This window comes from Plasmodium yoelii, assembly GCF_900002385.2.
Source record: "Plasmodium yoelii strain 17X genome assembly, chromosome: 12".
Lineage (NCBI taxonomy): Eukaryota > Apicomplexa > Aconoidasida > Haemosporida > Plasmodiidae > Plasmodium > Plasmodium yoelii.
In genome coordinates this window covers 1,798,767-1,824,323 of record NC_036184.2, presented here as the reverse complement: position 1 = coordinate 1,824,323, position 25,557 = coordinate 1,798,767, and the positions used below count along the sequence as shown (strand labels likewise).

Genomic DNA, 25,557 nt, shown 5'->3' with positions numbered 1-25,557 from the left:
TACTCTTACGAAAAACCCACATAGTCATGTGTGTGTAAATTTATCCAATCATTTGGATGTATACAGGTATTATGCTACATGTATATATATGTATATATATATATATATATATGTATATGTATATGTGTGTGTTATTCAAAGTGTTTAGCTCCCTATTTATTTCCCTTTTAGTATACTAAATACGAATACAAGTATAAAAGGCCAAGGTTGGTGTTTTTATTTTTTTATCGTATTTTGGATAGCTATATGCATAATTTTTTTTTTCTCCTTTTTTAGTTTGAGACAAAAATATATAACCAATTTTTAAGCATTAAAAAAATGCAAGATATTAATAACATATCAAATATAGAGGAGTTACTTTGCTTTTTCGATTATTTCATAAAAAATGGACATTCTGTAAATAAAATAAAAAAACATATATTTTTATTTTTTGTTTATTAACATAAAACAATTTTTCAATAAACATTTGTATATATGGATGGTAGCACATATCAAATATAATAACTAATTTTTATATCTTCATATATAATAAGATTAAAAAAGTTACTAAACTTATATGACAAAAATATTCATGGTTTTTTTATTTTAATTGTTTACAAAAATTAATTGTTACATTGTATATGTGTAACAAGAATAAACAACTATTTTGTTAAAACTGAAATGTGCTAAAAAATGACAACACTATATTTGTTCCACCTCCTTACTCATTTTAAAAGCTACCAAAAATTGTTTTATTTTGTTTTATTTTGATTTTTTTTATTTTTTTGATTTTTTTTGATTTTTATTTTTTAGATTACTATAATATGGGTAAAATTTACCCTAAATATATCATCAGACTTATCTCAAAAGTAAGTTTATAAATTTGTTCATATAAAATACACATTTATGGTCATCTGATATAGACAATTTTTTTTTTAAATATTATAATGTCTGAGCTTGATTAATTATTAACAGTACATAATAATTAAGTTGATCATTTTTATATTTCTACCTTTTTTAGGATTATGAATTATTATTTTCAAAAAAGAAAAGAAGAATTATGTGTAACCTATTTAGTTGAAGGGTATATAAATAATGGCGATGAATATACATATGCTGTTATTTCTGAAAATGATATTGAAAGTAAGTATTCCACAAAATGGCTAGACATATTTTATTTACACACGCACACATTTGGAAAGTATCACCATTATCATTATCATTATCACCATTATCATTATTATTATCACCACTATTGTTACCCTTTTTGCACGTTTACACTCAACTAATTTTGATAATTTTTCCTTTGTGGCTTTAATTACAATAGGTGTGAAAAAAGAAGGCACATATATAATTAATATTTACAGTTTACAAGCAAAAAATAATAAAGTTAATTTTCCAATGTTGTGGATGCAAGATCTAAATGAAATAAATAAAAGAATTGTTTCTAAAAATGGAATATATGAAAAGTTAAATGATTTTGTTTATGAATATGAAAAATCTGATTCTCCATGGGATTATTTATCATGCTCTCCAACTAAAAGAGATAAAAATGTAACTCCAAAAAAAAAACTGATTACTAATCCAGACTTAAAGAGTAGTATTATTGTTTCTGCAAATCGATCAGTCAGTAAGGAAAGTAAAGAATTCCTTGCATTAGTATCTCCTAAAAAATTAATTGAAGATTGCAATATCCTATCAAATTCTGTGTCAAAAAAAAGCTCTAAAAGTAGTAGCGTAAGTAAAAAGCCCAAACAAAATAACACCGGAACTAATGATGACAAGATGAATGATCAAATTAAATATTCAAAAATTGTTAAACGCGAAAAATATGATACCAACATATTTAATGAGGTATCTACAGGGTTAAGCAAAAATGAACAGAACAATAGTATTGCCAAAAATGATGCACAAAAGGAAACTATAAAAAAAACTGAAATTAATAAAAGAGATGAATATTGTTTATTTGATCAAGACATCCCTGATAAAAATACGGGTACGTCTATATACGCAAAAAATGAAAAAAATGAAAAAAATGATGAAAAAAAGATGAAAAAAAGATGAAAAAAAACATGAAAAATAACTTATTTTCTCATTCTTAATAGCCTCAAATGAAAGCGAAATTGAAGTTTCTCAAAACTTAAGCGAAAACGAACATAAACAGGATCTGCTCCAACGTAAGTATTTCAAAGGAAGAAGTTAAAACTATATTTAATAAAATGAGAGAATTATATTTATTTTTAAAAATGCATTCAAAATGGCTATATATGTATATATGGCTAGTTCGAATATTTATTCATACTATTAACATTGTTACATGGCTTTATATATAAATATTTCCATTCGTTACAATTTGTAAAATTTAAAATATTTTCAGCATCGAAATACAACACCGAATTGACTAAAATTAAATTGGGTAATAAGATAGTGTTGGCAAAAAAATAAAAAAATATATAATCGAATATATGAGTAGTTAACAATTTTTATATTTATTATTTTTTTAGAAGAGTCTACTGAAAGTAATAAAAGTACAGAATGTCTTGACCCTGATAATATTGAATCTGATAACATGAAAAAAGTTAAATTGGTACATAAAAAAATTATACAATCATGATACACATGCTTTTTAATATGCTCTACCCTATGGATACAAATTTGTTATTTAGTTTGCGTTATTATTATTTTTTAATTTTTCAAATTTGTTATTTAATTTACGTCATTATTTGATAGGACAAAGAAACGGAATTGTTTTTTGAAAATGGCTATTTAGTAACTGTTGATAAGGAACCCCCTATAAAAAAAAACCTTATAAAGAGTTTTGCCAATGAGCCAAGTAGTGATAATAAAAAAAAATCGACGGATAATAAAAAGAAGCGAAACTTACAGCAAACATTACTGACGTAAGAGATAAAGGCAACATTGCGAATAACCATATGTACCATGCACATTTGAAAAATTACACATTTATATGATTTATTTATGCACTCAATATTTTTCACATTTTTTCCCTTTTTCCAGAAACTTTTTTAAAAAGAAAAAATAAAAGATCAATTGTTACAGAGAATTTATAAAATTTTAAATAGCTTTAATACCACATTTGCATGACCGTGCATATATTTTTTGATATTTCAATTCGCTCGTCATTTTTGACTTAATTTTATATTTCTAATAATAGTTTCATTAATGTTTTTAAGTACAAAATAAAAAATATAAATAACTAAATAAAAAACGATTTACAAAGTTAATGGATAATTAATTAAACACGTATATATATTTATAAAGAGAGACGTACGTATTTTATAATACCCGTCAATATCTATTCTTTGATATATGCAATTTACATACTTATTCACAAAGAAAGAATTTTTAATAACATTGTTTATAATTGTACATGTCTTTTTATGTACTAACAGGGTTTTAATTTGTATAAATATTTTTAAGGTTTAGGTTTTCCACCCATCATACCTCCTAAATCGGAATTTTTTAAATTTTCAAAAATATTTTTATATTTTGGGTCGCTAGCGTATTTATTTATTAAATCTGGATTGCTCATCATGTTTTGCATCATTTGAAAAAATTGAGGATTGTTAAAAAGTTCCTTCATTTCAGGAGAATTCAAATCTGGCATTCCACCCGGCATTCCTCCTGGCATTCCTCCTGGCATTCCTCCTGGCATTCCTCCTGGCATTCCTCCAGGCATTCCTGGCATTCCTGGAAAACCTCCTGGCATACCACCCATACCACCGGGCATACCTCCTGGCATACCACCGGGCATACCACCCATTCCTCCTGGCATTCCTGGCATTCCTGGCATTCCTCCCATACCACCTGGCATACCTCCCATTCCACCTGGCATTCCTGGCATACCACCTGGGAAATCACCAGAAAAATCAGGTTCACTATAAGATGAGTCAGAGGAATCTGAATCATAGTTTTCTCTTTTATTATTTTCTTTATACATTTTTTCTGCTTTTTTTTTAGCTGCTAATTTTTTTTTTAATTCTTTTTCTCTTTTTAATCGTTGTTTTTCTTCTTCTTTATTAATTTTATATCTTCTTTTTTCATATATTTTTTTATATTTTTCTTGTATTAATTTTTGCATATCCCAAAGGTTTTCATCATAATCTATTTTTTGTCCTTGTTCCATATCAGCATGTGCAAATTCCCACTTTCCTAAATATCTATAAGCTTTGGCTCTTATTTTATATGCATTAGCACTATCAACATTTAAATTTAAAGCTTCGGTACAATCTCTTATACAAGCTTTTGGTCTTTTTAAATTTAATAAAATAGAAGCACGTTTAGTATATATCATAGCAGATGGATTTCCAAAACTAATTATTTTATTATATTTTTCTAAAGCTTCATCATATTTATTATTTTCAACTAAATTTACAGCTTCTTCTTTTAATTTACATATTTCTTCAATTTGTTCTTCTGTTAATTCTCCTTCTATAATTGGAGCTAATGGTGGACATTCTATAGTTTCTTCTTTAATTAATTCTAATTTTTCAGGATCATCTTTTTCTTCTTCTTCATCTTCTTCATCTTCATCTTCTTCTTCATCTTCTTCATCCTCTTCATCTTCTTCATCTGACTTTTCTTCTGTACTATCTTCACTTTTCATTTTCTCATAACCCATTTTATCTTTTTTTATTTTTCCTCCAAAACTTTCAATAAATTCCTTAAAAAATGATAATTCTGGCTTGAGCAAAATTGATGGGTCTTCTTCACAGCTAGCTACAAATTTTTTAAGATCTTCAACTAAAAGGAGAAAAATAAATCAAAGAAAAAATGTGTCAAGTTATATAAAAAATATATTTTGAAAATCCAAAACGTATACCATACCAACATATGTGATTATTTTTTTTTTTCTTTCACACTTACTTTTTTCAATATCCATTGTTACAATATTTTATAAAAAAAAAAAAAAAAATAGGGACAAGGGAAAATAATATAGTACCAATAGCCAATTAAATTAACTAACTAATTAAATATATTATATATATATATATATATAATATTTATATATGTTTATATTTATATATGTTTATATTTATGTAATGTATAATATACTACATACTACTATACATTTACGATTTTACAATGTCATATAAACCGTTGATATTATTTTGTTCGAAATTGAACAAATCGTAAAAAATTATATTTGAAGAAATTTGTGAGTTTTATAAAAAATGTGAAAAATGTGAAAAATGCGAAAAATATAAAAAATGTTGAAAATGTTAAAATAATAATTTCTACAAAAGGTAAAAAATACAATAAATTATAATTCAACAAATGAATAGGTAAATAAAAAATGTATGCATATTAAAAAAAATATAATCCAGAAAAAAAAAAAAGATTATATATTAATGCATATATTTTATAGTAACACAATTTTTTTTTTAAATGGAAAATTCTATATATTATACATTTTGATATTTTTATTTATTTTTCGCTTTTTCTTATAAATTATATTTAATAAAAATTAAATAACCATATATATCATTCCAATTATAAAATATAAAAACCATAGGAATCACTTTATATTCACATATTATATATAATACGACCTTAAGTTTTTTTTTAAAAATATTTTTTACGAAAATACTAGCCAATAGTGCATCATATAAATATATGTATAATATTTTATTTTTTTTTCTCTATATATTTTGTAAGATAAATATATTTGTAATGTCCTTACTGTCTTAACTTTTTAATATTTTATTTAGCAAAAAATACAAAGGTGTAAAAAAAAAATTAAATTAGCTAAATTTGTATAACAACATTTTTTTCATTTTTTAATTCGAAGCTAACATCATGCTATAGTGTACTATAATGTAATAAAAATATTCTACATATAATGTGTTAATAAAAATGTTCTACATATAATGTGTTAATATAATGTGTTAATATAATGTGTTAACACTAAAGTGAAGATAACTATAATAATTTTTTACTGCTAATTTTTTACAAATAATCTCAATTCAAACAGGCTTAGGAATAAAGGCACTATTTTAACTGTCGCCACAAAATATGTAGGATGAATATATGAACGGAAAATATATATACATATTTATAGTCTTATTATTAAAATTGGCTACCTTAATTTTACAAAAGTTATTAACTTTTAATAATTCGAGATATATGCTATTTTTTATTTTTTTTTTTAACTACGTTTAAAGTTTGATTTTGTTAAAAAATAAAACATTGTATATTACACACATCATATTTTTATTTCTTAACCTTTAACCGCTTTAAATGTAACTTATTATTTATGCTTAAAATATGTATGAAAATATACATGCATATGAAAATATAAATAAGTATGAAAATATACATACATATGAAAATATAAATAAGTATGAAAATATACATATCCAATGTGACAACAAATAAACGCAAATCAAATGGCTATAATTTTAATTCAAACTTAAAAAATATAAAACGTCTACAAATTGCCACACATTAATAACAAACATATAAATTTTATTTGTAAATCATAAAAATGCATTAATATAAAAACCGAATGAACTCATTCGGGGTTTTCCAAATCGCTGAATGTGTATTTATTTATATCATTAGAATCATTAAAATATAAATTAAATGCACAAGTTAAAGATGCAAAAATTATTGCAAAAAACAAATAATAAAAAAACATAATATAAGAATTTCCTTTCGATAATAAACGAAATATATCTTCTAAAGTTCCCCACATTCCTACAGCACATAAAAATGATGAAGATTCAGCTGCATATCGAAAAATTGACTTATAATCTATTTTAATCATATTAGATATATTTTTATTATTATTATTATTATTATCATTTTTATTTGTATTTACTATATTATCAATTTTTTCTTCAAAAATAAAATCAAATTCTTTTCTTATTGTTATATCATTTATTCCTTGTCTACTATTTATATCTGTTGCATCATCATATATAATTGAATTTTTTTCTCCATAATTTTTTGGGGGAATATTTTCATCCATATATGTAGGAGACTCAACATTAAGGCAATTTTCTGCATCATTATGATTTGGTATATATATTTTATTCATTTATGTATCCGGGTATATAAATAAAAAAAAAACGATATGCTATTACACTATTTTAACTACTTTACAATATTTACACTATTACTGTGCACTCGTTTTAGCAACTGGTACCCATACACCAATGCCTTGTATATTTTTATTTTGCCGGATGTTAAATACGCTGGAATAAAGCAATAGCCACTATAAGATCTTTATCTCAGTATAATGTTCTGACTGTTTCTTATATGTATATAATATGACATAATATGAGATATATATATGCTGGTATAACGCCAAAAATAAGACAATGCTGCAATATTTGAATATATGCTTATATTCGCATATGCACAATGCACATTATTATATGTATGGTACTATATATACAGCGGGGGTTAATCACCTAAAAAATATATATAACAAAGCAACTTTAAAAAATTCGTTTTTCAATTAAAATGGGTAAGCAAAGTTATTAAAAAATAAAACCCGCTAGCTAAAATATATGCTTTTCATTTTTATTTTATTTTTTGATTTTTGTAAGTTATCCAAAATGACTAAAAAAATTAACAACATGACAAATTTCCTAATGGGTTTAGTTAATGCTAGAAAATTTGTTTTTTTTTTATTTGATTGAAAGAAATTGCTATTTTGATAACATTGTAATAAAACTTTTGAATATTTATATAATAATTAGTATTTTCAAAAACGTTTTGAATATTGTTATACATTCCGGGATTTCTTCAAAATTAAGTTAAAATATGTTTTATTTTTCAAAACTTGTGTATATATATATATATGCAGCTGGATTTGTATACTTATATGATAATAGTATTATATAAAAGTGTTATTCGTTTATATACAATTTTAAATATATGCATACAAACTGGACAAAATATATTGCCTTTGATCTTAATAGGTTTATTAGCTCCTTGGGGGTAATAAAAAGTACTATACCAAATTTTCAAAATTGAATATAATAAAATTTGGTTTTTTTTGGTGGTATCATTAACAATGTTAAAAAATATGTAATATATTTAGTTGTATAAAATTAAAATTATATTTTCATATTTATACCGTTTTATATGCTTTATATGCTTTATATTCTATAGTTAAAATTAAAAAATGACAAAAAAATTTTAAAGCTTTTATAATTAATAGCCTATCAAACTTATTAATTAGAATAATATTATGTTTTAAAAATTAAAACTAAATTGGGGGTTTTTAAATCAATAAAATATTTTTAAAAATAAGAAAAATTAAATCTATAAATTATATTAAAATTTTTTATTAATATTTAGTAAAATATTTTTTTTTATATATAAATAAATTTTTTTATAATAGTATTATTATGCATACTATAATTTTTTTTTTTCGTATAGACTATTGCAAAAATTATTGCCCAGTTTTAAATTCACATTTTTTGAATATTGTACTATAATAATTTATAAAATTATAATTTCTTATTTTTTATAAATACAAAATGTAAATTAACTAATGTATAAATTAATATATATTTATAAAATACTTTAAAATATAATTAATATTTAATTATATATTTCCACGATTATTTTTTTCATCTCATTTTTATATTTCTCCACAACATTCTATAGTTAGCTAATTTTTTTTGTATAAACCTATATATTTTTTAATACCATCATAATGAAAAAAAAAAATATATAAAATATTTATGTCTCCTTAAAGTATCCATACTAAATAATAATAAAGAAATTAGTTAAATATATATATATACATATCATATTGTGTGAAAACAAATATTAAACTTGCATATAAATTAAGAAGAATGTTATATTTGTATAAAAACTGGACGACTCGATTTTCCCACATATCAAAACAGAAATTTAATTTCCATACATATGTATTAACACCAAAATTAAATAAAATTAGAGTGTCTGAAACATCTTTATTTAAACCAACCTTAGAAGATGGTAATGAAAAAAAAAATAAATATATGTCTCAATACATAATTATGTTAATATATAGTATTTATGTTTGTAAAATCCACACTTTGATAAATATTGCCTATGAACAATACTGACAAACGCACCTATGTATCCTCTTTTCTTTCTAATATGTTGTCGAATAAAATATTATTTTAAAAATGTCGATAGTAGTAAAACCATTTTTTATATCAATAAATGTAAATCCTATTTGTATATTTATAAATTTACATTTTTATATATCTAAATTTGTAATATCTTAATTAAGACAAGTATAAAACACACAGAAAAAAAAAAAAAAAAAAAATTCTTCACTTTTATATTTTCAAAAAATGTAAGTTGATGGTTATTTTATTATAAAATATTATTTAAGGTACCAAAATTATTCTTAATTACTGGTGATTTATTTGAAATTTGTATTGAATAAATAAAAATCATATAAAAAATATGTGGCTTTTTTATTGGATATTTTTAAAAGCGATATTGCAAATAAATAATATAAACAAAAGGATAAACAAAAAGATAAACATATTTTATTTGTAATAACCACGTATATTTATAAAAAAATATTAACAAGGAATAAAAATTTATAGCGAAATATGAACATACAGCCAATTTTACATATAAAAAATGACTATGTCATATAATTTATGACAATACAAAATTTGCAAAATGCATAAAAAAAACGTCTCAAAATACACACAAATATATATATAATGTTCTACATAAATGCATCATTCTACTATTTTTATTCAAATATAAATTAAATATATATATTTTTTTTTAAGGAAAATATAAAGTTATACCTGCTAAAAATGTTCCAACACATATAAAATCCCCAAGTTATGCTAAAACGGGAGTTGTGGAATGCTCTAATAATATTTACGAAATTAAAGATGAAGATAGTATTATTAAAATGAAAAAGGCTGCAAAATTAGCAGCAAACTGCTTAAAATTATGTTTAGAAAATTCAAAAGAAGGTATAACAACAGAAGAAATTGACAATTTAGCATTTAATTTTTATATACAAAATAATGCTTATCCTGCTGGAATAAATTTCCATGGTTTTCCTAAAACTGTTTGTGCGTCACCAAACGAGGGTAATACTCATTCATTTTTTATGATTAATTATATTTATGATTAATATATTTATGAATTTAATTATTATGAAAAAAGAGAAATTTTAATATATAGTTTATTCATTTAATTTACATTGCCTGGTCATATTTTTTTTTTTTTTTTTTTTTTCAATTTTAGTGGTGTGCCATGGGATACCAAATTTAAGGAAATTAAAAAATAAGGATATAATAACTTATGATTGTACAGTTTATTTTGATGGTGTATTTGGTGATTGTGCTGGAACAACAGGAATAGGTGATATTTCAGAAAAACACAAAAAATTAATCCAAGTGAGTAAAGAATGCCTTTATGAAGCTATTTCAATATGTAGAGATGGTCAGAAATTTTCAGAAATTGGAAGAGTAATTACAGAACATGCTCATAAAAATGGTTTTAATGTAATTAAAGATTTTTGCGGTCATTTTATTGGAACAAATATGCATATGTACCCATTAATTGAGCATCATTATCCTAATGGTCACGAACAAAATGAATATATGAAAAAAGGTCAAATATTTACTATAGAGCCTATACTATCTGAAGGAAGTATAAATATTCACACTTGGAAAGATCAATGGACTGTTTGTACTAATGATAATTCTTTTTGTTCACAATGGGAACATACTATTTTAATAACAGACAACTCTGCTGAAATATTAACAGAATGTGAATAAATATTTTATTTTTCTCTTTAAAAAAAGCTCTAAAGCTTTGCTTACATAAATAGTAGTTATTCAAAATACTTTTGCAAAGTTGGAAATTTACCCATTTTTTTTTATTATTTTTTTAATTTTTTAAGTGATACTTTTTATTTTACTATTTGTTTTGTCCATAAAAAAATTTATTACTTTATTTAAAAATTTAACTGTAATAAATTTAATTTATAAAACATTTTTTTCAAATTACTACCAAATAATATATTTTTTAATATTAATACTTCACATAAATATATATATTCACAATTTTAAAATTATACTCAAGTCTACAAAAATGTTTATAGATCCATCTTGTTAATTTATTATACATATAAAATAGCTTTATATTTTTAATATTAAATTAGTTTTTTGTCAAATAAAATTATGTTCACATATTTAAAAGACGTATATATTATTAACACTAATCTTACACAATTCTTTTTTCCTAATCTACATTTTTTTTTTCATACGCACACAAATATGTATACTATTGTGAATTCCAGTTTTAGTTTTAATAAAAGACTAAGTTTAAGATTCTTACTAAGCTTAAAGGGTTTATATATAACTAAAAAATAATGATAAATGAGAGTGTATATATGTATATATATATTACTCGTATTTAGGATGAATATCTCACTTATTTATCAGCTTCAACAAGCTCTCCCTATTTGGATCAATTTAAATAAGCCAGCAAAATTATTAAATAAGATTTTGTTCTAAGGTTATAATATTATTAACTTAGTAATTTTTTAAAATATTTCCTTTTATTTTTTGTTTTTTTTTTGTTTTTTTTTTGTTTTTTTTTTGATTAATAATATCCCTATAGTGAAATAATTTCCTTATATATAACGACCTTTTTCTGTGCTTTATTTTCTTAAAATTTAATTTCAGTTAATTTAGTTATTATGAATTTGTATTTTTAATTATTTTCTCTTTTTACATATAACTGTATTCGTATTATTATAGCAATTATTTATTTTATAAATAGTGTATATGTTTTTTTTTTTTTGAAAATTTCGAAAATTTTGAAAAATTTGAAAAATTTGAAAAATATATTTGTATGCTACAATAATAAGAAATATTGTAATCCCACGTTTTCAATTATAAATTGGCCAGCATTTATTTGGCTATATAATACACTTTCGTATTAATCAGATCATTATATTTATTTATGTATAATTTATATATTTATTTTTTTTGTATTTTATGTTTTATTATATAAAGAAATCGAAAATTGTGTAAAAAACGGATATATATACATGCGCATATATAATATACATGATAAAAATGACGATAGTTAAGGTAACTGTCAAATGGAAAACGAATATTTATAATGATCTTGAGCTCAATATAAATGAGCCAGTAGCATTGTTTAAAGAGCAGTTATGGTAATTCAATAAAAAAAATATACTAAAATAATGTACATATACATTTTGTTATTTTCTCTTATTCTATATAGACCGAACAAATAGACATTCTTAAAGTGCCTATTTAAATAATGTGTATATAATTAATTTATTATTTATTTATTCCTTAAATTTTTGTCTTATAAAATATATTTTTGTATATGAAAAAATTTTCTAAATCTTTTTTCGTCTATGTGTACATAACCTATTAAGGTAGCGCAAGAGATGGTGGTAATATTATTTGTTTTTATTATATTTCAAAAAAATGCATAAAAAAAATAAAAATATCACCATCTCTTGCCGCTATTCCATGAATCGCAAATTATTAAATATTAGATTAAGATGTACTTATTTATATGTCTACTGCCAATATATGTTTATATGTTTATTTTTCTAAAATTTTCTAAATTTTTCTAAATTTTTCTACATTTTTGGTCTGTTGCTTATAGGAAATTAACTGCCGTACCACCAGAAAAACAAAAACTAATGTACAAAGGATTAATAAAAGATGATACCAATTTGCAAACATTAAATATAAAAAATAATGACAAAATAATGTTAGTAGGATCATCAGAATCATTGGCTGAAAAACCTGATAAAATTACATTTTTAGAAGATTTATCAAAAGAAGATAAAGAAAAATTAAATCAAAATAAAAATATTATTTTTGAAGATCAAGGTATAGTAAATTTAGGAAATACTTGTTATTTTAATGCAGTTTTGCAATTTTTGACTTCTTTTAATGATTTAGGAGAATTCCTAAGTAATATAAAAAAAACACAAAATATTGGGTTCAGATCAAATAAAGATATTTTATTCGATTCTTATATACATTTTTCTAAAACTTTTGGAAAATCATCTGAGCCTTATGTTCCATTAGAATTATTAAAAGCCTTTAGAGATGTTTTCCCAAAATTTAAAACTATTAATGTAAGAACAAAACAATATGCACAACAAGATGCAGAAGAATGCATGAATGCGATTCTAACATCATTAAATGATCATACAGAATCAAAAATTATTGATAAACTTTTCTCATTTAAAATAATTGGAAAAATTAAATGTGTAGAACAAGAAGAAACACAAAAAAAAGAAAACTCGCAAAAAAAAGAAAATTCGCAAGAAAAAGAACAATTTGAATTAACAGAAGAAAAACATAATAAACTAATTTGTTATATGGGAACACAAAGTACCCCAGTAAATAATCTTCATGAAGGTATTAGATTATCATTAATAGAAAAAATTAAAAAAAAAAAAAATGAAAATGATAAAGAAGATACATTATATGAAAAAAAATCAGAAATAGATTCATTACCTCCTTATTTAATTATACATTTTTTACGATTTGAATCAAAACGAATTGTAGATACAAGTAATACAGTTTCTGTTGTTACTGCCAAAATATGTAGAAAAGTTTCCTTTCCAGAAAATTTTGATATATATGATTTTTGTTCTGATAATGTAAAAGCTGATTTAAAAATTGCTAGAAATATTACAATGAATCGAAAAGATATTAAAACATCTATTATTCAAGAAAACACAAATGAAGACAATAAATCTTCTGACAATTTGATTAACCAAGATGATAAAAAAATAGAATTTGTTGAAATTCCAAATGGAGAATATGAACTAATTTCAGTTATTACACATAAAGGAAGAAATGAAGAAAGTGGTCATTATATTGCATGGAAAAAAATGAGAAATTGTATAAATAAAGATTCAGAATATGATAATAATGGTCCTAGAACTAAAAAAAATAAAAGTAATAATGAACCAACATGGTTTAAAATGGATGATGATAAAGTGAGTCTTCACAATTTTTCTTCTCTTGATTTATTTGGAGGATGCAGTGATTATAACACCGCTGTTTTGTTATTATACAAAAGGAAAACACTATCTTGTACTCAAGATGAAATAAACAAATATTCTACGTGATTGTTTTTTATGTGCACACACCCATGCATAAACCCATGCATAAACCCAGCATAAACCCAGCATAAACCCATGCATACACCCATGCATAAACCCATGCATACATATGTGTGGCCTTATTAGTCGAATTTGATCTATCCTAATTTTAATACATGCATATTTAAATTTCCCGAAATAATCTAATAAATGATAATCTAATTTACATTACCAAAAAAACATGTGCATATATATACATATAAATATAATAATATTTTTGATTACTTAATAATAAATTATAACGAAATGGTAGAAACAATATAAATATATTGCTTTATATAATGCCCAAATTAGTTTTATTAAATATGTCTGGAAATTTTTAAATTTAGAAATTTCAAATTTATTTTTCTTATGTTAATATATTGCCGTGTTGGTACCTTTTATATTTTATCTTATGTGTATATATATGGTGGTTTAAAAATTATAATTAAAAAGACGTTTATTCTTTAAATATGTTATTTGAGGAAATCTATCTATGTAGAAAAATTAGCGCAAAATTTAATTGGCAATATTCGGATACACCAAATATGTCAAACTGTGTCAAATGTCAAACTGTGTCAAATGTCAAACTGTGTCGAAATATATTGCATAACCTTATTTTTGCACTCATTCAAATAAAATTTAAAATTTGGAAAAAATTATATATGCTTAAACCATATGCAATTAAGCGCCCGTTTTTAGTTTCAAAAGATTTAACACCTGCAGTCCCTTTTGTCAGTTATTTTTTCCAGCTATTTTTCCCAACTATTATCAACTATTTTTCCAGCTATTTTTCCAACTATTTTTCCCAACTATTATCAACTATTTTTTCCAACTATTTTTCCCAACTATTATCAACTATTTTTCCAATTCCCTTTCTTATTATAAAAATTCGCAGTTTTTCCCATCTCTTCATAATGTTTGAATGTTGGAAAAATTAAAAAATAAAATTAGAAGAGCCAATTTTGCAATTATATGTAAACGCAATTATACGATTTAAAAATGTTCCACATTAAATAAGAAAAAAAAAATAGTAACAAATAAAGCGTGAAAATTTGCATAAAGCAATTTTATTAAGGTGCTTATTTATATTAATTTTAGGTGGTTTTATATATATAATATATATTTATTAATTTTTTATGCATATATATATGACGGTCAAAATAAATAACGAATCCACCAAAATGCGTAGTAAAACAAACACAGCTATTTACACAATAATTTTGGAAATATTTAATAAAAAAATCACAAATAAATAAATTCAATAATATTTAAACGACGTATTATTTTTTTTCATGTATTAATTATATATATCTCTAATACGTCATTTGGTAGAATATTATAATATAATGAAAAGTCTCTTGAAATACCCGAAAATATTTAAATCAAAAAGGTTAAAGATTGTTAAAAAAAAAAAAAAAAATAATATATTACATGTTTATATTACATGTTTATAGTACATGTTTATATTACATGTTTATATTACATGTTTATATTACATGTTTATATTACATGTTTATAGTACATGTTTATATTACATATTTTATAGTACATATTTTATAGTACATAGCATATTTATTTACACTTTTTCATGCTTATTTATTTTTTTGTTTGTTTGCTATCATTTCTTTACCCACACATAGATTATAATAAAATATATAAACATTTTTTTTTATTCAGAGACAATATATATAACAGCCTATAATTTGTTTAACCCCTTTTCCTAACATATTATAATTTCCGATTTTTTGTCCGTTATTTTTTATTATTTTTATTTTGTTTTAATATATATAAACAACTTATAGAATATGTCAATACCAAGAAGAATAATAAAGGAAACGCAAAACTTAGCAAATGAGCCACGTAAAAAAAAACAAAAAAAAACAAAAAAAAAATAAAGCAATGGAGCGCTTCTATGCCCCTTTATACATCCAAAATTTGCCTCACCCTTTTTACATACAATTTATACTATTATCTTACATATACTGATATTTTATTTTTCTATATATAGCCCCAGGTATTGTTGCTGCACCCGTTCCCGAAAATTATAGGCATTTTGATATTGTAATAAATGGACCAGAAGGAACCCCATATGAAGGTTTGTATAATAATGTTTATTATTTTGATTTAAAATTATAATATATACAAATATAAAATATTAATATTTTATTTCACCCCTTTTATTTCTATAGGTGGCTCCTATAAATTAGAACTTTTTTTACCTGAACAATATCCTATGGAACCACCAAAAGTTCGATTTTTAACAAAAATATATCACCCCAACATTGTAAGTTAAAAATAAAAATAAAAAAATGTATACAATTTAGGAAAACTTGATGTTTGCAGTTGTGTGTGTGTTTGATTCATTATTTATTAGTATATAATATATTATGTAAATGTGTTAATATTTATTAAAATGGTGCAGGATAAATTAGGAAGAATATGTTTAGATATATTAAAAGATAAATGGAGCCCAGCATTACAAATAAGAACCGTTTTGCTAAGTATACAAGCTTTATTATCATCACCTGAACCCGATGATCCATTAGATTCAAAGGTTGCAGATCATTTTAAACAAGATAAAAAAGATGCTGAAAATGTTGCAAGAGAATGGAATAGAATGTATGCCAATAGTGCCATATAAATTAATAAAATTTATTGCTAACATATTAATTATTAATTAAATTTTTTTTATAAAACTATACAAACATATGCTTACTTGTATATATATATATAAATGCGTAGCTATATGGTTATTTATATATTCAATAATATATATGTGAGGATATGTATACTTGTGTAATATACACTACATTATTTTTTATTTAAATTTTATTTAATTTATTATTTTTTACACCTATTATAAATTTACAAAAATATTTTTACATTATATATATTGCTTAAGAAAAAATGTGGGAAATATTTTTATTTTTTTTTTATACTCTTTATGTATAATTTTTTAAAGGAGAAAATGTAATACTTTTTATTCCATAACATATCAAAAAATTGGTATAATAATATAAATAATAATATATAATAATATATAATAATATAAATAATATATAGTCAAAATTAAAACCGCTCATTAGTAAAGGGTAATAAATATTTTCTCGAAATCATTTCATGTCTTAAATATATATCCCATTTCCATATTAAAAAAACATTAAAATAATGATAATACAAATCATTACGCATATAATAAATATATCCACTTTTCTTTATCTATTTTTTATGCTTATAATAATTCTTAAAAATATGTAGAGAGTTATTATTTTTTTTTTTTTTTTTTAATTCAAAATATTTAATAGCTAAAAATTAAGAAATAATAAACATTAATTATATAAATGTGTGTCCAAGGATTTAATAATTATATATTATTTTAAGACACTTTAAAATAAATTATGAATAAAAAAATACATAATATATATTTTTATTAATTTTTATTAATTTTTATTAATTTTTGCTAATTTTTACTAATTTTTGCTAATTTTTGCTAATTTTTACTAATTTTTTACCATTTCATACGCACCTGTGAATGCTTTTTTTGTATCATCTTAAATTATTTAAACAAGATAAAAAATATTACATATAATATGCGACATATTTTTAATACCTAATGTGTACCATATATTTACAAAAATATTTGACTTTTTAAGTATGAAATAATTTATTTTTCATATTTTTCATATAAAAAAAAAGCGATACATGATAATAATGTGGACATAATTCATATTTTTTCATATTAATATGCATATTGTTTTTTGCTCCTGAAAAATGTGAATTTTATTATTTTTTTAAATTGTTTTAAAAAATACTATGCATATAATAAAGTAGTAAACACATAAAGCTTTTTAGTTATTTTTTTTAAATAATTTTAAAGCTATAAAAAAAATATATAATATATAAAAAAAAATATACATATATATATAATACATATTTACACACAAAAACGATTAGCATACAATGCTAACATATACGCCCTCATTCTTTTTACATTTTTATTCCCACATTTGACACTACACCCAGCAGTAGTACAAACATATGGCTATTCATAGTACCTGTGTGTGTGTGTGTATCATTACTTCCCTTTTAATGAGATGACAAAGTGCTTAATATTATAATATCATCTTATAATACCACCTTTACTGTTTTATTACACATCATGTAATATAAGTTCAATATATATATTTTTCTTTTTTCTTTGCATGCATAATAACTCCCAATTGTAAGAAACCGCTTACAAGTGTACCAACAAATCGTTCATGTCAATTTCCCAATTATATAACTATTTATATTTTTATCGCATATTTATATATTTGGCAAAATGGAAAATCTAAGCATTCAAAAAAGTGTTTCTCCATCAAGGAGATCAGATTTTAGGGCTTATAACAATTCACTAATAAATTACACATTAATGGATTCATCTATTAATAATTCCTCAATTTTAGATAATTCTATGAGGTTAGATAAAGAAAATAAAGAAAAAAAGCTTCAAAAATTAAATGACAATATTATTAGTGAATATGAATCAGGAAGGCAAAGTGTTGTTTTTACACAACAAAAATATAAACAATTGTTAGATGGGTTCTTATTATTTGTACAAACAAATAAATATATACATCAAAAAATAACAGAATTAAGAGCTGATGCTACAGAAGAATATAATAAAATGGTAGATAAAAATATACCTAACATAATAATACATCAAAGATTAATATGTAATATTAATAATTTTCAAACTGGTAATGAACAATTTGAATTATTAGCTAAATGCTTAATAAAAGAACCATATTTAGCATTACCTGCTTATCAAGCTGCTATAAAAGAATTATGGAAATCTCAAGATAGTAAAATAGATATAGAATGCCCAAAAATTGGTATATCTGGATGGTTAGGTAGACATCATGTAACTCCAAGAGGATTGCAAAGTTCAATGATTAATAAATTAGTTGCAGTCGAAGGTGTAGTAAATAAATGTTCAACAGTTCAACCTAAATTAGTACAATCTGTTTATATTGGTGAAGCTGTACATGATATAAATGCAGATGTTAGAAGTGAAGAAAAAACTGTTCATTTAAGACCACATTATGATATAACTGATTTTGATAAAACAGCTAAAGATTCTGGAAGACCTCCAGCTTCAGATCCAGAAGGAAAAATTATGCATAGACATGAAATAGGTTTATGTAAATATAAAAATCATCAAAAATTTGTTATTCAAGAAACACCCGAAGATGCACCAACTGGTCAAATGCCAAGATGGGTAGAAGTCATAGTAGAAGATGATTTATGTGATATTGTAAAATGTGGAGATCGAGTTAGAGTATGGGGAGTTTATAGAGCTAGCTGTGGTCAAGCCAATAGTACTAATAGTGGTTTAGGTAGATCATTTTTAATAGCTAATAATGTTCTAGTTAAAAATAAAGAAACATATGATACTAATTTATTCATTTCTGAAGCCGATAAAAAAAATTTCCATGCATTTGCTAAAAAACAAAATACTATAGATATATTAGGTTATTCTTTTGCTCCTTCTATATGTGGTCAAGATATTGTAAAAAAAGGAATTGTATTAATGTTAGCTGGAGGAACAGAACGTGCATTACCTTCTCATCATATAAGAGGTGATATACATATCATGTTAGTAGGCGACCCAAGTTGTGGTAAATCACAATTATTACGTTATGTTATGAGTATTATGCCAGGTACTGTTTCAGCAACAGGTAGAGGCTCATCTGGTGTTGGTTTAACAGCAGCTATTGTTACAGATCAAGATACTGGTGAACGTGTTGTTGAAGGAGGTGCTATGGTTATGGGTGATAGAAGAGTTGTATGTATAGATGAATTTGATAAAATGCAACAAACTGATAGAGTAGCTATTCATGAAGTTATGGAACAACAAACAGTTACTGTTGCTAAGGCTGGTATACATACTACACTAAATGCTAGATGTACAGTTTTAGCAGCAGCTAACCCATTATATGGTTGTTGGAATGATTCACTTGATATGGGACAACAGTTACAATTTGAACCATCTTTACTTTCTCGTTTTGACCTAATATTCTTAGTTAGAGATAGTACTACAGAACAAGATGATGAACGAATTGCAGAATCTGTTTTAAGAAATGTTACAGAAAAAGCTAAACCAATTTTAAATGAAAATAGAAATAGCCAAAAAAATTTTGTTATACAAGCAGATAGCTATGATATTAATCAGAAGGCTCAACATATTAGTATATATAATGATAGAGAAGTAAATAATAATAATAATAATGATACTAATAATGCACAAGATAATGAAGAATTTGAAACACCTATATTTGCAAACAGAGATGAAATGATTTATTATGATAAAAATGGTATAGAACATGAAATATTAACAGTCCCTTTTTTTAAAAAATATTTACATTATGTTAAAAATGTATTTTATAATGAAAAACAAAGAACTGATGGATGGAAACCATATCCTGAAGTTAGTGATGAAGCATGTGAAGTTATTACTGAATTATATGCTGATTTAAGAGAAAAAGCTGCTAAATATTCACATAACAAAATTATACAAGGTGTTACACCAAGAACTTTAGAAGCTATTATTCGTATAGCTTCTTCTCATGCTAAATTAAAACTAAATAGATATGTAACAAGCGTAGATGTTAATTATGCAAAAAAATTATTAATGTATACTTTATTTGGTGAAGAAATTGTAGAATCAGAAGATGAATCAGAAGATGATGAAGAGGAGGATTATGACGATGATGATGATGATGATGAGGAATACCTTCACAAACCACAAAATAAAAAAAATAAAACCAAATCAAAAAAAAGAACTGCTGAAAAACAAACTACTAGTAGAAAAAAAAAGAAAACAAGTAAATCGGCAGATAACCAGGATAATGACAATCCAATGCTAGATGACCAACAACCTCCTAGTGCTAAAGCTACCCCACTTGATGTTAAGGAGATAGAGAGATTGATCGTCGAAAATGTCACTCTCAATGACCCCGGAGATGGATTGCGTGATGAGGCCCTCCTCGATTTGGTACTGCTTGCTCATTTGGAACGTCTAATTTTTTCGCTTTACTTCGCTAATTTTTTCGCTTTATTTTTCCGCTTTACTTCGCTAATTTTTTCGCTTCTCTCATTTTCCACTTCGTTAATTTCCCACTCCCCTCAGATCATCTTGGGCAACAAAGATAAAATGCCCCAACTAGCCAAGCTGGATATCTCGACCCTTCGCAAAATTATTAACTCCTTGAACGAAATGGACGGTGCACCAATTTATTATGTCAAAAAGGACAAAATTGTCTATAAATGCTGATTTATCGAATTATTTTTCATTTTTTTCGTTTTATTTTTTCATTCGCCATTTTTACCATTTTTATTTAATTTTTTTAAATCGATATATATTGGTCGAATTGGTCTAATTGGCCTAAATTGCCCATCAAATACCACACGCAAATATATGCGTTTTCTTTTTTTTAATTGTAAAATGTGGAGATCTTTTTTTATTTTTAAAATATATAGATTAATTTATTTTTTACTCAAACAAGTGTTTCACTTTAAATTTTTCAAAAAAAAAAATTCATATTTAAAATGCACATTATCAAAATAATAATATACGCATATACATACACATATACGTGTACGTATATTTTAAAAATGTATTTGATATATTTATTAGGAAATATTAATATTTTGAGCCATATCACATTAATTTGTTTGCCTTAAAATAATTTTTTAAATGCATTATAGAATACCCTGTTATTATTATTAAAATAATAATTTCTATAATGTAACAATAGATCATACTTTTGTGAACATTTTTGTTATGTTCATGCATATTGTCCGCCTAAAAAAAAAAAAATAAAAAATAAAAAGTAAAAAAATAAAAAATAAAAAATAAAAAAATTACATGACAACACTACACACACATACATATACATCCATACACATGTTCAAACGTTTGTACTAAATATAAAGGAGCGAATCTTACTATAACTTTTTGATGGGCATGGTGTGTTTTCATAGAATTAAATTTTTTTTTTAAATTTTTTAAAGTATTTAATGTTTCACTTATTTCTGATTTTTTTGCAGTATCATTCATATCAATATCTATCCCACCAACCTCAATTGAAAGATTCCATTTTATAGAGCTGTCTTTAAACCAGTTATTTGAAGGGCATAAAATACAAATATAATGTAACCCACTTGATTTTGTCATATAAGATATTTTGCCTATATAATATTTTGAAAAATATATAATAAACATTTATAGACACTGAAAGGGGTCACATAACTATATCATAAATAGTGACAACATTTTTAAATAATCTCAATTTTTTTTTATTTTTTTTTGTTTTTTTTTATTTTTTTTTATTTTTTTATTTTTTAGGAAATTATAAATTACCTTTACTCATTTGTGATGTATCATGAGTATACAAAACAAGCCCATTTTTATCTTTCACATTAATTAAGCATTTGAGTTCTGTTTTATTTTTCAGAAAAAAAAAAAAATAAAAAAAATAAAGTGCATTTATATAAATATCTACATAAATATTTAAACACACATTATAAAAAAATGTTATTAACCTTTAGTTCCATAATTGTCATAGGATGCTACTATAATAACACTTTTTGAAACATTCTCAACAAAGCATTTTTCAGCACCTTCTTTTACATAAAAATATGCGGCCTGGACATATAAATAATTTAAATATATTATAAATAATAAATATCTAATCAATATTATTCCTTTCATAATTTAAAAGATTATATCAATTAAATATGGCATTTTTATTTGCTTAATCTCGATTAGTACTTTATTTTGCTAACTTTGATTTAAAATATATATTTTATTTACTAAAAAAAATAGTAATCACAACTTAGCTTTCATAATAAAAATAATTATCGCTTTATTATCGCTTTATTATCGCTTTGTTATCGCTTTGTTATCGCTTTATTATCGCTTTATTATTAATTTATTACTGCTTTATTATAGATATTTTAGGAAAATCTTAACCCTGAACAAAATTAATAATTTTTTTTTAGCACACTCTTATTTTATATTCAAACGATATTTCTTATAAGTCTTAAATTCATAGGTCAACTTGGGTCTTATGCGTAATTTATTATAAATTTCTTTACTATATATTTTTTTTTTTTTATTCTCCTAAAAATAAAAGAGAAAAAATTCCTAAACTTCGGTTAAGCTTGAATTCCAAATTCAATAAAAAGTTTATTACAACAACTTATTTATAAAATATAAATAAACTATATTAATACCTTAAAAAATATAAATATATATTTCGTAAAAAAATTATATAAATTGAAGGTAATATCGTACGGAATCGAACTGAAAAAAAAAAAAAAAAAAATAAAAAATAAAAAATAAAAAATAAAAAATAGTAGTAGTATAATAGTGATACAAATAGTGGTATGAAAAATGCCAATGCAATAGCCGGGCCGCCCTGTTACAATTTCCATGTTTTACATATAGTTATATATTTTTTCACCCGTTTTTATATGTGGAAAATATAATAATAATAATAAAGGGAAAAGTGGAAACATATTTAAAAAGTAAAAAAAAAAATAAGGAATGAATAAAAATACCATTAAAAATATGGCAAAATAAAACCATTTTTAAAACATAAATTTATATGCCTATATTTAAAGGATCCTTAGTATATTTGAAAAATTACAATCTTATGAGGCATGTTAATCGATATAATTATAATATACACAAAAAGGAATATAAGAAAAGATACACCACACCATATACTAATGATAAAGACGCAAAACAAAGCGTGGAAAAAAAATATATACCGAAATTAAAATTTTTCACACTAAAAAAACAGAAGCACGAAATTTGTCATAAAAGCACGAAATTTGTCATAAAAGCACGAAATTTGTCATAAAAGCACAAAATTGCATCGTAAAGGAAACATAGTTGCATCGTAGAGGAAACATAGTTGCATCGTAAAAACTGCGCCAAAGATGGAGTTTAAAAAATATTGCCCATTTGAATATCCAAAGGAAAGAGATATTAATGGAATCGATGATATTCTAGAGTCAAAAGATAATTTAAGAAAATTGAAAAATAAAGTTTTAAATAATTTAAATCTAGATAATATATATTACGATTATCATAACAAAATAAAACATAAAGAATGTTTGCTAAATAATAATGATGATCCAAATAACAATAAAAAATGGTATTTATATTTCCAACCCTTAAATAATATATCTATAGAACAATATTGGAAATATGATAAAGTTACAATAAAAGATATTTTAAGTTCAAACATTAATACAAACAATAGTAATGATTTACATGATCAATTAAAAAAAAATAAAAAATATCTTAAATATATTTCTAAATCTATTTTAAAAGGAAACCCTCATGAATCATTAATAAAAAATACTTTTAAATATTCAGATAATTATATAAACAATTCAGATAAATATACTACAAGTTCTATTAACAATAATATGGCTCCTTCTTTGTTAAGTCTAAATACTAAAGCAATTAAAAATTCACAAAGTTTATTAAATTGGAAATTAAAATATTCAAATAAATTTTCAAAATCTTATGATCATAGTAATATTGAAGATCCAGATAAAGCTTCCATAACTTTAGGATCAACTAGTTTATCTATTACGAAAAAAAACATTGAAGATGAAAATAATAGTAAAACAGGTAATAGTGATGTACACTCAACCCAATATAAAATGAAATAAAAAAAAAAAAAAAAAAAAGACAATAATCAATACAACCCTATACATATATAAATCTATTACTCATTTTGGTTGAAATATATACAAAAAATATTTTTAATGTTTTTTCTTTATCAAAATTAAGAACGTTGTATTTATTCGTTCTTTGTTTTTTTTTTTGTTTTTGTTTTTTACGAGTTTAAATGGAAACATGTGTGCATTTCTGAATATGCTACTGTCCCCTTCCAAATAGTTTTCATTCATTTATATTTATTATATTCATTTATATTTTATTATATTCATTTATATTTTATATTTCTCTAAAACTTCATTCAAAAGGAAAACCTATCTTTCCTATTTAAATAATTCATTACTTTTAAAATGAAAACCAACTAGCGTTTTCCCCTTTCCCACTTTATGTTCCTTATATGGTTCGTATAATAGTTAACACATTGTTTACTTCCAAATATTTAATACACACACATGCATATATATATATTTGCGATCCATATAATTTATGCATTATATAAGGTCATAAATAAAATTCGAGTAGCTAATATATTTTCCTATGTAACTATATTTGGCATACATATAAATTATAATAGCTATTTATTTTATTACTCCCATTATATAATTATTCCTTCGATTAATAGTATATATTTTATATTTTTTATATTTTTTATATATTTTATATATTTTATTTA

At 23.2% G+C, this 25,557-nt stretch overlaps 9 protein-coding genes across 9 annotated transcripts; 6 read left to right on the top strand and 3 right to left on the bottom strand.

The window, feature by feature from the left end:
• Window positions 1-318: 318 nt before the first annotated feature.
• Window positions 319-3,022, top strand: PY17X_1245600 (conserved Plasmodium protein, unknown function; the record flags this gene model as incomplete). Its single annotated transcript, XM_022956910.1, has 9 exons — window positions 319-396; window positions 793-848; window positions 1,001-1,122; window positions 1,307-1,975; window positions 2,085-2,156; window positions 2,357-2,395; window positions 2,484-2,566; window positions 2,710-2,879; window positions 2,998-3,022. The coding sequence occupies 9 exons, from the start codon at window positions 319-321 to the stop codon at window positions 3,020-3,022; spliced, it is 1,314 nt and encodes a 437-aa protein (XP_022812741.1).
• A 393-nt stretch (window positions 3,023-3,415) lies between these two features.
• PY17X_1245500 (uncharacterized protein) lies at window positions 3,416-4,882 on the bottom strand (the record flags this gene model as incomplete). The annotated part of the gene is made up of 2 exons (XM_718924.1): window positions 3,416-4,743; window positions 4,867-4,882. 2 exons carry the CDS (start codon window positions 4,880-4,882, stop codon window positions 3,416-3,418), a joined length of 1,344 nt encoding a protein of 447 aa, XP_724017.1.
• A 1,632-nt stretch (window positions 4,883-6,514) lies between these two features.
• On the bottom strand, window positions 6,515-7,042 carry PY17X_1245400 (conserved Plasmodium protein, unknown function; the record flags this gene model as incomplete). The annotated part of the gene is made up of 1 exon (XM_718923.2): window positions 6,515-7,042. The coding sequence occupies one exon, from the start codon at window positions 7,040-7,042 to the stop codon at window positions 6,515-6,517; it is 528 nt and encodes a 175-aa protein (XP_724016.2).
• Window positions 7,043-8,816: 1,774 nt separating this feature from the next.
• Window positions 8,817-10,766, top strand: PY17X_1245300 (methionine aminopeptidase 1a, putative; the record flags this gene model as incomplete). The annotated part of the gene is made up of 3 exons (XM_022956909.1): window positions 8,817-8,961; window positions 9,762-10,073; window positions 10,231-10,766. The coding sequence occupies 3 exons, from the start codon at window positions 8,817-8,819 to the stop codon at window positions 10,764-10,766; spliced, it is 993 nt and encodes a 330-aa protein (XP_022812740.1).
• A 1,299-nt stretch (window positions 10,767-12,065) lies between these two features.
• PY17X_1245200 (ubiquitin carboxyl-terminal hydrolase 14, putative) lies at window positions 12,066-14,128 on the top strand (the record flags this gene model as incomplete). Its single annotated transcript, XM_022956908.1, has 2 exons — window positions 12,066-12,175; window positions 12,643-14,128. The coding sequence occupies 2 exons, from the start codon at window positions 12,066-12,068 to the stop codon at window positions 14,126-14,128; spliced, it is 1,596 nt and encodes a 531-aa protein (XP_022812739.1).
• Window positions 14,129-15,948: 1,820 nt separating this feature from the next.
• Window positions 15,949-16,784, top strand: PY17X_1245100 (ubiquitin-conjugating enzyme E2 N, putative; the record flags this gene model as incomplete). Its single annotated transcript, XM_022956906.1, has 4 exons — window positions 15,949-16,003; window positions 16,152-16,238; window positions 16,333-16,427; window positions 16,566-16,784. 4 exons carry the CDS (start codon window positions 15,949-15,951, stop codon window positions 16,782-16,784), a joined length of 456 nt encoding a protein of 151 aa, XP_022812738.1.
• Window positions 16,785-18,464: 1,680 nt separating this feature from the next.
• PY17X_1245000 (DNA replication licensing factor MCM3, putative) lies at window positions 18,465-21,458 on the top strand (the record flags this gene model as incomplete). Its single annotated transcript, XM_022956905.1, has 2 exons — window positions 18,465-21,179; window positions 21,315-21,458. 2 exons carry the CDS (start codon window positions 18,465-18,467, stop codon window positions 21,456-21,458), a joined length of 2,859 nt encoding a protein of 952 aa, XP_022812737.1.
• A 387-nt stretch (window positions 21,459-21,845) lies between these two features.
• Window positions 21,846-22,898, bottom strand: PY17X_1244900 (transmembrane emp24 domain-containing protein, putative; the record flags this gene model as incomplete). Its single annotated transcript, XM_022956904.1, has 4 exons — window positions 21,846-21,989; window positions 22,134-22,375; window positions 22,548-22,625; window positions 22,730-22,898. 4 exons carry the CDS (start codon window positions 22,896-22,898, stop codon window positions 21,846-21,848), a joined length of 633 nt encoding a protein of 210 aa, XP_022812736.1.
• A 1,235-nt stretch (window positions 22,899-24,133) lies between these two features.
• On the top strand, window positions 24,134-24,877 carry PY17X_1244800 (conserved Plasmodium protein, unknown function; the record flags this gene model as incomplete). Its single annotated transcript, XM_718839.1, has 1 exon — window positions 24,134-24,877. The coding sequence occupies one exon, from the start codon at window positions 24,134-24,136 to the stop codon at window positions 24,875-24,877; it is 744 nt and encodes a 247-aa protein (XP_723932.1).
• Window positions 24,878-25,557: the final 680 nt, after the last annotated feature.